Source organism: Mus musculus, chromosome 10 (genome assembly GCF_000001635.26).
Source record: "Mus musculus strain C57BL/6J chromosome 10, GRCm38.p6 C57BL/6J".
Lineage (NCBI taxonomy): Eukaryota > Metazoa > Chordata > Mammalia > Rodentia > Muridae > Mus > Mus musculus.
This window is the reverse complement of record NC_000076.6, coordinates 34,389,054-34,403,281: the sequence shown is the minus strand read 5'-3', so window position 1 is coordinate 34,403,281 and position 14,228 is coordinate 34,389,054. Positions and strand designations below refer to the sequence as shown.

At 42.1% G+C, this 14,228-nt stretch overlaps 2 protein-coding genes across 4 annotated transcripts in view; one reads left to right on the top strand and one right to left on the bottom strand.

Annotated features, from left to right (window-relative positions):
• Nucleotides 1-14,228, top strand: part of Nt5dc1 (5'-nucleotidase domain containing 1) — a 114,981-nt gene that overhangs the window by 15,308 nt on the left and 85,445 nt on the right. Inside the window, exons 5-7 of one of the 3 annotated variants that reach the window (XM_006512764.3) lie at nt 3,465-3,544; nt 5,084-5,168; nt 6,041-6,209. In XM_006512764.3, the coding sequence (XP_006512827.1) occupies nt 3,465-3,544; nt 5,084-5,168; nt 6,041-6,087 (212 nt within the window). In that variant the 3' untranslated portion in view covers nt 6,088-6,209. Of the gene's footprint in view, nt 1-3,464; nt 3,545-5,083; nt 5,169-6,040; nt 6,210-14,228 lie in introns of those variants that run through there. The other 2 variants (NM_176968.5, NM_001347463.1) reach the window with 2 other exon arrangements.
• Col10a1 (collagen, type X, alpha 1) lies at nt 6,197-13,301 on the bottom strand. The gene is made up of 3 exons (NM_009925.4): nt 13,239-13,301; nt 12,507-12,675; nt 6,197-9,094 (listed from the first exon to the last, which is right to left on the bottom strand). The coding sequence occupies exons 2-3, from the start codon at nt 12,658-12,660 to the stop codon at nt 7,206-7,208; spliced, it is 2,043 nt and encodes a 680-aa protein (NP_034055.1). The 5' UTR covers nt 12,661-12,675; nt 13,239-13,301; the 3' UTR covers nt 6,197-7,205.

Below are 14,228 nucleotides of genomic sequence, written 5' to 3'. Positions count from 1 at the left end.
CCACTGCCTGGTACTCCTGCCCCTTAGATTCCTTTCATACAGCCCTATCTCCTGCCTCTGATTTTTATTCTAAAATGACTCCACATGTTCTTCTCAAGTCTGTGAAGAGCTTTACCAAAGCTAAACAAGCAATATTTTAGAAATTATTTACTGACGTTGGTATGCATGGATTGATTTGAAGTGGTTAAGATCTTTTTATGGACAGGGAGTCCTCATTAAAATTAGTCTGTTTCTCTGTTCTCTCTGCTTTAACCTTCTGCTCTTCCTGCCACTCTAGAGTGTTAAAGCTCACCCTTTCCCTTTCAGACCTGTGATAACCTGAGAATAGCTAACATTTGTTTGTTACTGTTGTGTGACCTTCTTAGATTTGCCTTCTTTTGAGATTTTTTGTTTATGGATGAGTTTGACAAAACCAATGGGTAAGGAAATGAGATTTTGCCTTAGAGTTCAATATTGGATGCTTTTGCACATCTCAGTCAAATTTCCTTCTCAAGCAATGATAGTGAATTGTTGGCTTTGGCTGGGAACAACCCCCACTAGTAGAATATGCCTATGTGTGAAGTTGTATGTTCAATTCCCAAGAGCAGAAAGCCCTAGTAAGTAATTTCTTCCCGTTTCCAAGGAAAGCTAAGCACATAGCTAAGTGTTTTGCTTCAGAAGCTATTCAAAATCTTGAATATTTTTTTAAGCAAAAGATTCCACAGCTATGAAAAAGCAAGTACCCAGTTATGACAGGCTCATTTGCTCACTGTGTGCCCACCCAAGGGCGCTCTCTCTCTGAATTGACAGCCCCTTCTGCTTCATTTCCCCATGCTCATCTTGGTGATTTTGAATTAGTCAAATATTATTTGGTTTGTTAGGCAGAATTGTCATCCAGATGTGCAGAGCCTAGGATTGTCATTCTGTGTTTCTGCCTCACCACTGGGGTGTCTGAACACCATGGATGTGCCTGCCGCTCAGCGGAGGGGAAATGCAGGGGCAGGGGCATTAGGCTGTGTTTCTAACTTGGCTGGAGGGGTGGCCACCAATATGTGTCTCAGGGGAGGGGAAATGAAGTCTAAGATGGGGGTCCCAATTTATGTTTCTCTGAGTGAGAAACGACGGGCTGGGACACATGCTGTGTTTCTCAAATTCCTGTCAGCGTATACACTGCTGGGGACTGTGAGGCATGGGTGAGATGGGGGTATGTCCAGGTGGCTCCAAGTGAGTGCGAGGAGTTTGCAAGGAGACTTGGATGCCATTCTGTATAAGGAAGGACTCCCCCAACCCCTGCAGCATCTTGAAGGAGACTGTCTTTGCTTGTCCAAACTGTTTTTTTTTATTCATGGCAGATATATATGTCTTACTCAAGGTGTACCAGAGATAAATCCTTTTTTTTTTTTTTTTTTTTTTTTTTTCCAAGACAGGGTTTCTCAGTGTAGCCCTGGCTGTCCTGGAACTCACTCTGTAGACCAGGCTGACCTCGAACTCAGAAATCTGCCTGCCTCTGCCTCCCAAGTGCTGGGATTAAAGGCGTGCGCCACCACTGCTTGATAAATACTTTTTTGCAGGAAAGGATGCCCAGGAAGGGGAGCTCATTGGCTAAACATTTGGGGACCATCTAGATACCTCATTAGCATGGAGAACTCTAGGCTCTGTACTATGTGACCTGTTGTCATGGTCTTGTTAGTGGGGGTGGGGGTGGGGTGCTATAGTCACGTGGCCCAGGACAGAAACCCGGTCGGAGCTAGTTTGAATGCCTGCCATTCTCAATTTTGAGATTTACTGATTTACTGGGATTCTAAACTTGCAACAACCTTACCAGTTCTTCTCTCTGGTACTCCACATGGGTATCAGACTGTGATACATAATAAAGCACTGCCTCTTTTAAAAATAAAACTTTTTAAGTTTAATGGCCAGAAGAGAATGTCAAGACACCCTGGAACTGAGTTGCAGGTGTTTGGAATCATGAGTACTGGGATCTAAACTCAGGTTCTGGAAGAATAGTGCATGCTCTTAACCACTGAGCCTTCTCCCATCCCACGAATAAAATTTTTTTAAGTGTAGAGAAGTATGAAGAAAAAAGGTCTAATGGTTGCACAATGCAATTAGACTATGCTTACATAGTCTTATAGTCTTATAGAAATAGGGAACGATTGGTTCTAAATTTCACTGAGATTTCAGGGAGGTTGAGGTGAGTTAGTTGAGTTGGCCATCTGGGCTATGTGGTTCCAGGGCCTTTAGGGGAAAGCATGTGACTGGACACTGCTGTATCTGTTGTGTGATTTTGCTCAGCAGCACAGTTGCAGTCACATGTTGGGCCACAGGGATGCAATGTGGACCATCAGAAGAGTTGCCTGGGACATGGAAGTCCTAAGGTGCCAGATGTGCCAAAGAAGGCCTTGGGTTTGATTTACTCCAAGGCCACACAGAATAAACTTATACCTCTTCTCAGGAGAGACCCTGGAGTGTCCCATACTCTTGAGTTTTTCCGATACAGTCTACTCATGTGGCATGACTTTTTTTCCCTGTCATTACCATGGATGTTCTCAGGTTTCCCGATCTGTCTGAAATAACATGAAACGTGAATGCAGTGTTTGCATGGGCTAATCAACACGGGTTTTAGAGCAGTTTGTGGAGAACATTTCATGGGACTCTACTGTTAGATTTGACTGTTGTGAAATTTGATGACTAGTAATAGATTATGGCTTCTTCATACTGCATTTTATAGTGATAATATACTTTTTCTGAGATCTATTTTGCCACTGAAATGTGTTTTAATAAAATGTTTAACTTACAGATGTCATGTTTCAGCTTTCTTTTAGTGCAATTGGAACTTAAACATTCCTTAAAAGATGAGGATGGGGACTGGGGAAATGGCTCAGCGGTTAAGAGCACTCATTCTAGCCAAAGACCTGGGTTCAGGTCTCAGGTCACAGCTGTCTATAACTCTAGTTCAGGGACTCTTACACCCTCTTTTACCCTCCACAGGTACCAGGCACCCATGTAGTGCATACATACATGCAGAGACAGTACTCAATCACACTCCATTAAAAACGATAAATGTTTGAAATATGAAATAAAAAGGATAGGCTGCAGCAATACCAGTTTGAATTGAAAAGGCTAGGGAGGACCTGAGTTGAGGCTCCAGAAACCTTCAGAAACCTTCAGAAACCCTGGCGTGGAGCCGAGTGCACGTGTGATCCCCGTGCCTGGGAGTGGGCGCGCATGGAAACCCCGTGTCCTTAAACATAAATGGTTCGCGGTGCCTGAGGAATGGTGGATGCCCGCACCCGTTGTCATCTGGCCTCCACTTGCAGATGCACACTATACACTCGCACCTCTTCCCCTGCCTCCCATACAGAATGGCATAAAGTGGAGGCTTTGCAGATAGTTAAATGAGCATCCAGACTCTGCTCAGACGTGTTTCTCTGTTTTCCACAAGCAGGGGGCACTGATTTTGTTTGTTTGTTTGTTTGTTTTAGGAAAGTGTTATTTCTATGATAACTACTTTGACCTGCCGGGGGCTCTTCTGTGTGCCAGAGTGGTGGACTCTTTAACAAAGGTGAGTGGGCGCTCAGGTTTTTTTTTTTTTTTTTTGACCAAAAAAAAACCAAACAAAAACAAAAAACAAAAAAAACCTGTATTTAGTCATAAGTAAGAAGAGTTAGTTATGTGTAACTCTTGGGTTGTGATTTCACTCTGTTTTCTTTGGGTGGTTTCAGAGGTGACCAAGTAAACAAAACATGGTGAAATTGGTTGAAAATATTTTTGGAAAATTAAATAATGGTACCCTTTTAAAAAAAGAAGTTTGGTCAAGAAAAGGACACCCTCTTCTCCAGTAGGGGGCATAAAACTCTAGAAAAAGGCAACAGAATATGCTCTAAAAAATATTTTCTTGCTTTCATTAGCAGATTTTTAAACAAGCAGTACAGTTAATTAAGAAGAATTCCATATGTCCTATGTATTCTAAAATTCAAACCAGAAACATGAGACAAAATTTTTTAATTAATCTTTTGCTTTGTGCCTGCCCAGATGAAATCAATCTAATAATTTGACAATTTATATGTAGACTTAAGATCTATGAATGTAACTGGGTTTGCATGTCAGTATTTCTTTGCTTTTTGCATACATTGTATTTTAAAATCACAGTTAGGTGTATAACTGACTTATTATGAAAATGAGAATCACAGTCAGACATTTATGAATATTTTCATTGAGCAAGAAAGATTTTTGGTGTGGTTTGACGCTGGGGATTTTCCTCAGGGGCCTAGAGCCTTTGTGCGTATCTCCACTGAGGTATATTCTCAGCATTGTAATTCTTATTAGCATAAAATGGAGTCTGTTCCTTATGTGACACGAATGGGGGTTAGGGGTACCGAGTCTTCCTCTCCCTCCAAGCCTGGGGTCAAGCCCAAGTTCCTCAGCCTCCAGCCAAGGACTCTGCTGCTGAACTTCAGCCCAGATCATCAGTCTTTTGTATGTTGTAATGTGCGTAACGATATATAAATGTGCAGTGCTCTTTCTGTTTAAAGAGAAAACACTGTTAATGTTTCTATGAAGCAAAGAGCTGGAGAGCTATATAGTTGGGTATAAATTTTTTTCTTTCTTTCTTTTTTTTTGGCTAGCTTGGAAAAAATTTTTCATAAAATGATTTCCATTTTGGATTCAGCAGTTCAGTCATCCCCCTGCAGTAACACTGATTTTTATGTAGAAATGCAGGTTAAGTGGACCCTGAATTCTGAGCTAAGTTGCTTTGGGCCCTGTATTGCCGTCGTGCAGTAAGAAGTGTGTTCTGTTATTTCAGAAACTATAGAACTGTGTAAATTTCTTGTGTAGTTAGATATTTTGTAGCTTCAGGCTGTATGAGTGGACATTTCCCCTTAGCTGGGCTACGTGAACTGCGGTAATATTTAGTGATGTTTATCTGTGTGTTGACTTATAGCAGTGAATTGTGAGGAATATTTCTGTATTAATCTGTCATGTTTTCTAAAACCGGAATTCTTACCTTAAAGTAGATACATGTAACGATTTGCTGTAGCTTACCACTATGTTTAGAAGCAGAATTACTGCACTTGTTACATTTGGAAATTTCTTTTTTTAGCAGAACAGAGGTCAAAAAACATTTGATTTTTGGAAGGATGTAGTTGCTGGTATACAACACAATTTTAAAATGTCAGCCTTTAAGGGTGAGTAACATGAAGAGAGGCCTCCTGGTAGAGGTTTGTTAACTGCCCGTGTCTACTGAATTAGGTAGAGTCTACCTCTTTTGTTTCTTACTTGGTATTTAATCTGGTAAAAATGTTTGCTCTAAAATTAGTCCTGATACCTATATTTATCTCTGTTCTGTGGTTATAGCTGTCAGGAGTCTAAGCCAGTTTATCCAGCTACTTCCAGAAGTCTCCTAGTGCAGTTCTCCTGGGCAGGAGGGCGTTTTCTAGACTGAAAGTCCCAGTCCTTGCTTTCTGGCTTAGGAGTGGGAGCTAGTGACACCTGTGACCCTCAGTGTGGTAGTGGTGGAGGACATATAAAGTGCCTGCCTCCATTCTATCTCATTGTATACGGAACAGGAGTGGTTGGCCCAGAATGAGAGCAGAGTTACTGCCACCCACAAGGTAGCACTTTGAGTTTTCCTTTGCTGCAGGGTTACAGAGAATCTTATTTCAGGGAGTGAATAGCCTGTATATTACGCTGCCCTAGTGATTGAGTCAGACAGGCTTGATTAACAAGTGGGCTGATCGATGCTAATCAGCAGGATTTTAAGTTTTGAAATATGTTGCCTTTTGATTGACACACACACACACACACACACACAATCCATCCCTCCTTTTCAGTAAATCAAGCCACCAAAATAATTTTAAATATTATGACTAAAATGTGCTAAGGCAATAAATAATAATTGCAGGATATTGGTTCCAATTTGATATTTGTGTGATACCGTCTTCCCTCCCTCTAAGACAAACCAGAGTTTTGAAGTGATATTTATATATTTTTATTTCCCTGTGTCTACTCATCAGCTTTGGTCCAGGCTCATAGAGGCTGTTTTTTTACATCCTTGCAGAACCTGGCATGTGCCCTTCCCACCATGACAGAGAGACAAGCCCATGACAACTGTAGAGTCACCCCCGCTTCACTGCTTTTCTTATTAGCTTCAGCCAGTGCGAAGCTGTAAAGCTGTGAACAGCCTGTTGTCACTATGAAAGAACTCAGCACAGAATAAAGGTCTATTCATGTCATTTTATTGCTTCGTAATACCAAGTAGATTAAATACTCCGGGCTTTAATAAGTGAGGTACAGCCTACCAGTTTTAAACAATAATGTAAAAATACAGTACAGAGCATAAATAAATAATGTCTTTTCGTTTCTAGTCTGATGTTCAAACCCTTAATGTTTATTCTTCCACTCGATTGAAAGGCACACAAAGTGTCTATTCTAATATTGTATAAGCCCATAAAATCATTTTACAAAGATGCAAGGAATTAAATCAGAGTAATCACACTGTGCACTGTGTTACTGACATAAGTCAGACACTTGTTTCCAAGTTACACCAGGTATGTGGACTTTCTGCAATTGCAGAAAAGCTTGAAACAGCTGTGACAAAGCACCTTATAATCGAAATTAATTTTAATACAGTATTTTGGTTTCTTATGCGCACTTCAAAAACCATGTGTGTACCTGTGCATTTGAATTTATCTTGATGAAAGGGGTTGTATGAGCCATTGAGTGATGCACCATCAGAAATATCCTAGGGTATACAGTGTCATTTCAATTTGAATATTCAAGTATTTAAAGAATATAAAGTTGCATGATAATTCCTGCATGTTTCCTAGATGTTTTCATATTATTAAAAATGGACTTTTTTGAAAGGAGAATGTTGAGTTTTTGAAATGAGATTTATGGTGAGTTAGAGTCTTATTTCTGTTTTTGTGAGGCTTTTTTTTAAAGCTTCTGTTAAAAAAATGTAAGTATTGATGGAATAACAGACACCACCCCCTCACCACCCCCCAGGGCTTTAGGATTGCTGAGTGCTCCGGAGGATCCTCACATACCCACTGTTACTGTTCACTTTAGAAGTGAGGAAACTTGGTCCCAGAGTGCACTTTAGAAAGTGTAAGTTGTTCACATTACTTTTAGCCTACCTCCAAATGCATCTCCAGGGAGGGCGCGATGGAATTGGGTGGAAAGCCTTTCTAAGCGGAGAATAGGATGAGCTTGACAGGAAGTGCTCACATGGGAGCCACTAGGAATCCTGAGAAGGACGAGTGGACGTACTCAGAGGAGTAGAGGCCGTTTGATTCTGCATTGGGCAATTGGAGCCATACCTGGTCATTTTCTGTGAGCTCCATGATTGCACTCCCTGAAGCCTGATCCAGGTAGCCTTTGCTGTACTCATCATACGTGTACATCGTAGGCGTGCCGTTCTTATACAGGCCTACCCAAACGTGAGTCCCTTTCACATGCACGTGGTAGGAGAAATAGTATATGCCTGGGATCTTACAGGTAAAGATACCAGATCTTGGGTCGTAATGCTGCTGCCTATTGTACAGAATCTCATCAAATGGGATGGGGGCACCTACTGCTGGGTAAGCTTTAGAGAGAATGACAGTAAAAGCAGACACGGGCATACCTGTTACCCCGTGGTTAGCACTGACAAGCGGCATCCCAGAAAGCCTGGGCCTCTGGCCTGCCTTTATGAAGCCATCAGGCATGACTGCTTGGCCGGGGGGTCCTGGGGGACCCGGAGGACCTGGGAGACCAGGTTCTCCACTGTGGCCTCTTGGACCAGGAGGGCCTGGAGGACCAGTGGGCCCATTGAGGCCCTTAGTTGCTATGCCAGCTGGGCCTGGAGCACCTGGGTTTCCAGGGTCACCCTTAGATCCAGGGAATCCTGGGACACCTGGTGGCCCAGTGGGGCCCCTGGTACCTGGTATTCCAGGTTCACCTCTTGGACCTGCCTCACCATTGTGTCCAGGCACTCCTTTAGCTCCTACAGGGCCAACAGGACCTCGAAGACCAGGGGTTCCTCCCACTCCAGGATCACCTTTTTGTCCTGGTAACCCTGGGTTACCCTTAGGACCATTGAGACCTGGCTCCCCAGGATACCCTGTTTTTCCATCTAACCCAGGTGGACCCCTTGCTCCTCTAGCCCCAGGGGGGCCTGCAGGCCCAACTAGACCTATCTCACCTTTAGCGCCTGGAATGCCATGGTTCCCTGGGATTCCTTTAGGTCCTTGGGGTCCCATATTCCCAGGGGATCCAGGCAGACCCGGTTCTCCAGGATGACCTGCTGGCCCTCGTTCCCCTTTGGCACCTGGAGCCCCAGGAAGACCAGCAGGTCCCCTTTGTCCCCTCAAACCTGGCAAGCCTTGTTTTCCAAAGCCAGGAGCTCCTGGAGGACCAGCTATTCCTGGAGCCCCTGGGTGGCCTTTTTCTCCTGGGATACCTGGCTGACCAGGGGATCCAATGGCTCCTGGCTTCCCAATACCTTCTCGTCCTTGCTTCCCGGGAGGACCTTGGGGACCTGGTGGACCTGATGGTCCCATTTCTCCTGGGAAACCCCGGTCACCTTTGATGCCCGGCTGTCCTGGAAAGCCGTTTTCACCTCTTCTTCCCACTCCAGAGGGGCCAGGGGGTCCTATGGGACCTTGAGGGCCTGGAAGACCCCTCTCACCTGGACGGCCAGGAGAGCCATATCCTGTTTCCCCTTTCCGCCCATTCACACCAGGGGCTCCTTGTGCACCCTTCTCTCCAGGAAAGCCCCTAGGTCCTGGGGCACCTGTAAGTCCCTGCTGTCCAGGTTTTCCTGGCACAGAAATTCCAGCTGGGCCAGGAATTCCAGGGGGCCCTGGAGGGCCCCGAGGTCCGGGTAAGCCAGCTGGGCCAATATCTCCTTTGTGTCCATATGGTCCTCTCTCCCCTGGTTTGCCTGGCGGGCCTGGCAGGCCTGGCTTCCCCGTGGCTGATATTCCTGGTGGTCCTGGCAACCCTGGCTCTCCTTGGAGTCCAGGACTTCCATAGCCTGGCTTGCCTGGCGGTCCTGAGGGACCTGGGTGTCCTCGAGGTCCGGTTGGGCCTGGTGGACCAGGAATGCCTTGTTCTCCTCTTACTGGAATCCCTGTAAGACACACCAACATGCCACCTAGCGTCACCAACATTAAACTAGGGATTCTCAAAGCACGAGGACAGAGTGTGGTAGTGCTCTGTGTTCCAGGTAACGTCCACTCACACAACAGTCCTACGTGGGGCAGGGTGCTCTGGGGAGTGTATTTGTCCACCTATCGAACAGCTTAGAATTAGTCTTGTTATTGTTCACCCTTGATATGTACTTGGGCTTTTGTTCTCCTTTATTGACTTACGACGGAGGCAAAGGAAGACAGGATTTATACATAATGCATTGATGAGGCACATAGAATAGTTTCAAACTGATGATCAAAACGCAGGAAGTACTTAATCTTATAAAGCTGTGGATTCATTTAACCAAAGCACTGTCCCCGTGTGCTTAACCTAACTGTAGTAACCCCTTATTGAGTGCCTGTGACAGAACACACTGACCACTGAGATGAGAAAAGCACAGAACGTGATGTAGAAGCCTCAGATGTAACATGCAATGCTTACTTTAAAATGCACCTCAGTGGTGCCTACAGTCTACTAGGCATTACCATATACTGTGATGACGATGATGCTTGTTTCTGTCTATTGACTGTAGTCATTGTAAACACCACACAAACTGTTTATTTCTCATAGAAATCACATTTAACTAGTAACGTTGACAGTAAAGTTGCAGATGAGTTTTAACATTTACTCATGCAATCTTTATTTAAATTATCTAATTTAGTAAGTTTTCAGAAACATTTAGATTTTTTTTTGTACTGTTGGAAAGCAGTACAAAGTACAAAGTCATGCTGATTTATCAGATGGGACAGTAGATAGCTCAAAACTGTAACTATGATGTGTAACTATGATCTGCTTATTTATTATATCTTATGGTGTGTGTGTGTGTGTGTGTGTGTGTGTGTGTGTGTGTGTGTTCATGCGTGTTCTAGACCTCAAAACCAGGTCCTTATAAATGCTAGGTGAGCATTTACCACTGAGCTAAACACTTAACATACCTATCACTTTTAGATAAACTTTTTTAATATGATAAACTCTTAAGACTTTAATGACTTAAAAAAGTCAAACTGAAGACTAAAGAATAGTTATTAACAATTCTAAATTATCTTTGATAATGCTTTTAAGAATATCATTTGCTTTAGCTGTTAGCTGTTGATATGCAAGAACATTATTCTCTTTAACTCTCTCCTATTAAATTAAATAGCTGGCACTTAAGAGTAGTCAGACAACAATAGTTACTAAAATTCTCAAAGATAACACCTGAGATTAACTTTCATGCTAGGTATGTGTAATATTGACACACTTAAAATTGATCAGTAAATATATGATTTTTAATGGCTTAAAGTAAAATGGCATAGTTTTCAAATGCAGAATTTGCTTCAGCAACAAATTATAAGGTTTCTAGTTATACAAAAATAATTGTCACGTAATTATGAAGATTTGTTTGTTTGTTTGTTTGTTTGTTAAAACAAAGGGGAAACACATGTTACAGGAAAGGCTAGCACCACTTGACCTCCAGTGACAGGGTGAGCTGTAGCCTGCACTGTTGTTGCCTTGGGATCCTAAACCTCCTAGTTCAAGTAAGAATGGCGTCTGTGAGTGTTTATGGGGAGAGCCATCAGCTTGTTGCTTGTCGTCTAGAAGAGTAAGACCAGGGCAGCAGCCACCTTCAAGATTAGAAGCTTCCTTCTCTTAAGGTTCTCACATGCCCAACTGTGCACGTGGCCAGGTAGCCTCCCTACAATTGAATGGGCTTTGGCTGATCTCTCTCTCTCTCTCTCTCTCTCTCTCTCTCTCTCTCTCTCTCTCTCTCTGTGTGTGTGTGTGTGTGTGTGTGTGTGTGTGTGTGTGTGTGTGTGTGTGTTAGCATGTGCTGAGCAGATTTCCCCAGGGATTGCATAGGAACTTTCTGGGTTCCTACTGTCACCTCAATGTGAGCATGTATGTTTGTTACAGGGCACTGGTGCCTGGCAGTGGAGAAGCAGTGCATACAATTTCTGTTCATTATGAGAAGGAGACCAAGGTAGATTTAATAGTTAAAATAGAGTTTTTTGGCTTTGTGTCTGTTAAGAAGATACTTCCATTTGTTCTGTAGGAACAGTAGGATGAGAAGCACTGTTTTAGGTGGGAAGACAGAAATACTTATAACCTTCTAACAGCGGTGCATTTGGGTTTTATTTAACTCGACAGTTTTTGTGATACTAAATGTGTAAGGTACTAAAAAAGTCTAGATTTGGTCAGAGTGCTGAACCCATCGCTCCCTGTTGGCACTTCCACCCACACTCACTGCTCTAAGGTGGGTTAAGTGTGTCTTCTATTCATTCCTTCTACCTTTTATCTTTCCTTCAGCTTATCTATATTATGAGGCAGTCAAGAGTATCTCCCATACTTTTTAAATATTAAGCTGCCTTTCGTGCAACACTAAATTTTCTTCTAAAAAGGCATACTTAAACATTTGCTTTTTTTTTTCAAAATGCTTGTCTCCAAAACTCTGCCATTTGAAGCCTTCGCTCAATGCAGGACAAAGTATATGGCCAAATTGAAAAATACTGTGGACAAGAAAATCTGAAGATGGTTTATATTATATTATCAGTACTTATCATGCATGATGTTTTAGATGAAATTGGCAAAGATAAGGCATGATTGTTGCCCTCTTTGACAGTCTCTTGTTATTGCACCTGTACTGTCTCCTTCATGACATCCTTTATAGTAACAAAGCCAGATAGGTGAGTGATAAATTCCAGAGAAAGATAAAATGTCTCAAGCTATCCCTGAGAGAGAAGCAGGGGGAAGCAACCATGCATGAATACAGCAATAGGTAGACATACACACTCTGCAGATGTAGACACATTTAAACTTCACAGCAGCCCTTGGAACTGAGCGCACACAGCTAGCTCTTGGCAGCTACGTCTGTGCGTTGGCCCTCTGCACTATGAATGTGTGAGTAATTATGAGAGTTGCTGCTTCCCTGGCCCCTTAGGTTTATTGAGGGCTGCTTTTATTTGATACCAGTTTTCTTTAATATCTAAGGACTAGGGTTTTTAAAGCAAATGTTTAAGTAATTAGATACATAAAATTTCTAGCCTATGCAATTGTTTTTAGCTTAAATTAACTTAATTTTATTGAATTAATAATCTAGAGTCTGGGTAATTAGTTAATTGTATGAAACCATCATTTGAGAGGGAAAAAGTGTGGCCCTATATATAAAAGTCTCTTAATCCTGCTTCTCCAGGGTATTATGTTCCTATACTGACCTGTCGTTTCCATGCATCATTCCGCTGTACTAGCTCAAGCCAATCAAACTTAAACGTAAAATAAGAACAGTCTGGAAATTATTTTGTTAAGGGGCTCATTATTAACATTATTAAAAAGGCCAGCTGTCTGGGAAATAGAGCAAAATGTACAGTTGAGCTTACCTTTACTCTTTATGGCGTATGGGATGAAGTATTGTGTCTTGGGGCTAGCAAGTGGGCCCTTTATGCCTGTGGGCGTTTGGTACCGTTCAGCATAAAACATCCCATGAACCAGGGTCAAGAACATTAGCAGCAGAAAGGGTATTTGAGGCAGCATATTTTCAGATAGATTCTGAAAAGCAGAAGAGAATCATTACACATAGCCCATCACTGATCTGTTTCATTTCTACGATGTTCTACAGACTGATTATTTATGTAGTTATCTCATGGTTTTTTAAATGACTGACCTTTTATACTTAGAATATATTCTATAAAATTATAGGAGGAAAGTTTTTGTTGTATGAGTATATATGTCTTACTAGTGTTTGGAAACTGCCTTGAAATAATGCTCTAAAAATAAAATGACCCCCACCAAATAGCCTCATTACTAGATGACTATATTAAATAGCCTCATTACTAGATGACTATATTAAATAATCCAGAGTCTTTGACATGACTTGAAATAGCTAGAACTTTCGAGATAAATTGAAATTTACATTAAGGCAAGTTTGTACAGTCATTTTCGTTAAGAATGTCTTAAATAGATCAATACAAATGAACCTGTCTGGGTACCTTTTGGTAGAAAGTCAATTTTAAAAATCATGCACACACACAAAGATATATAATGGCTAAATGAAGCCTGTTTCCAAGCCTGCTGGCAGGGATGTCGCCCATTGACCCTCAGACGAGGCTTACCTGGTGCTGGGAGATGCGTGGGGCAGCTTTCCTGGCTTCCTCTGCCCAGGAGCAGTGGATAATGCCTTCCCCACGGCTGCCCTGGAGTATTTATACTGTTTTCTTCCCTTATTGCATGAAGTTCCCCTGAGCCGAAGCTCCTCCTCTCAGGGGCAAGAAGCACTAATTATGGTGGGAAGTCCTAACGGGCAGGCGTACAAAATCAGGCTTTTTTCCTTGTTATTCTCATTGAAAAATAAACTCTTTGTCTCCATTATATATTAATAGCTTCGGCTGTGCATGATTTTTTTTTTTTTTCTGTTTTCCTTTTAGGAGTTCTGACTCCAATGTTGGTTCATGATGGAATGATGATTCACCCTTTTTATTTTTAAAATACATTCTTGTGTTATTTGACTGAAAATATTTGGTAATATACAAAAATATGAGACGCCTTTTGGGGAGAATATAGATCTAAATCATCATGTTAGTCCTTCAGTTATTAGGGAAAAAAGTTCTGTAAAAATCGCTTACCTAAGTGTTTGCTAACTTGGGAGACAAGCTCCAGGGGAAAGGGGGAAAATGTTGGTATATTCTTTTGCATATCAGGATTTTAGGGAAAGCTCTTAGAAGCTGGTGCATGAAAAAGATAGCATTAAATATTTCAGGTATAGTCATATTAAATATTTTAAACTTGTCACAGCAAGTGCAAGACACCCTGGACTTATGACAGTTGGCTGTTCAGTATCCCTGGAGGGTTTACTTTCTTTACTTAACAGCTGCACAAAGGTCAGCAAGTGGCCTTAGACGCTCCCCTAGTTTTCATTTTCCCATATAATTGAAAAGACTGTTAACTAATAATCCTATTCCGTGCTTACATAAGTTTGCTACATTCATTTCAAAGGGAAAAAAAATCCTCAAGCTTTGCCTTTTAAAAATCCAGTTGACTACTGGTGCAATTTCCTATAGGGATCTCGAAGCGTCCCAATTAGGCTTTTCTCCCAAAGAAATAAA

Bases quoted from the DNA above. Each gene is read 5' to 3' on its own strand.
- Col10a1 (NM_009925.4), bottom strand. From the start codon at position 12,660: ATGCTGCCTCAAATACCCTTTCTGCTGCTAATGTTCTTGACCCTGGTT. The intron at 9,095-12,506 runs GTAAGCTCAACT...TGTGTCTTACAG, and splicing joins ATACGCCATAAAGAGTAAAG to GGATTCCAGTAAGAGGAGAA.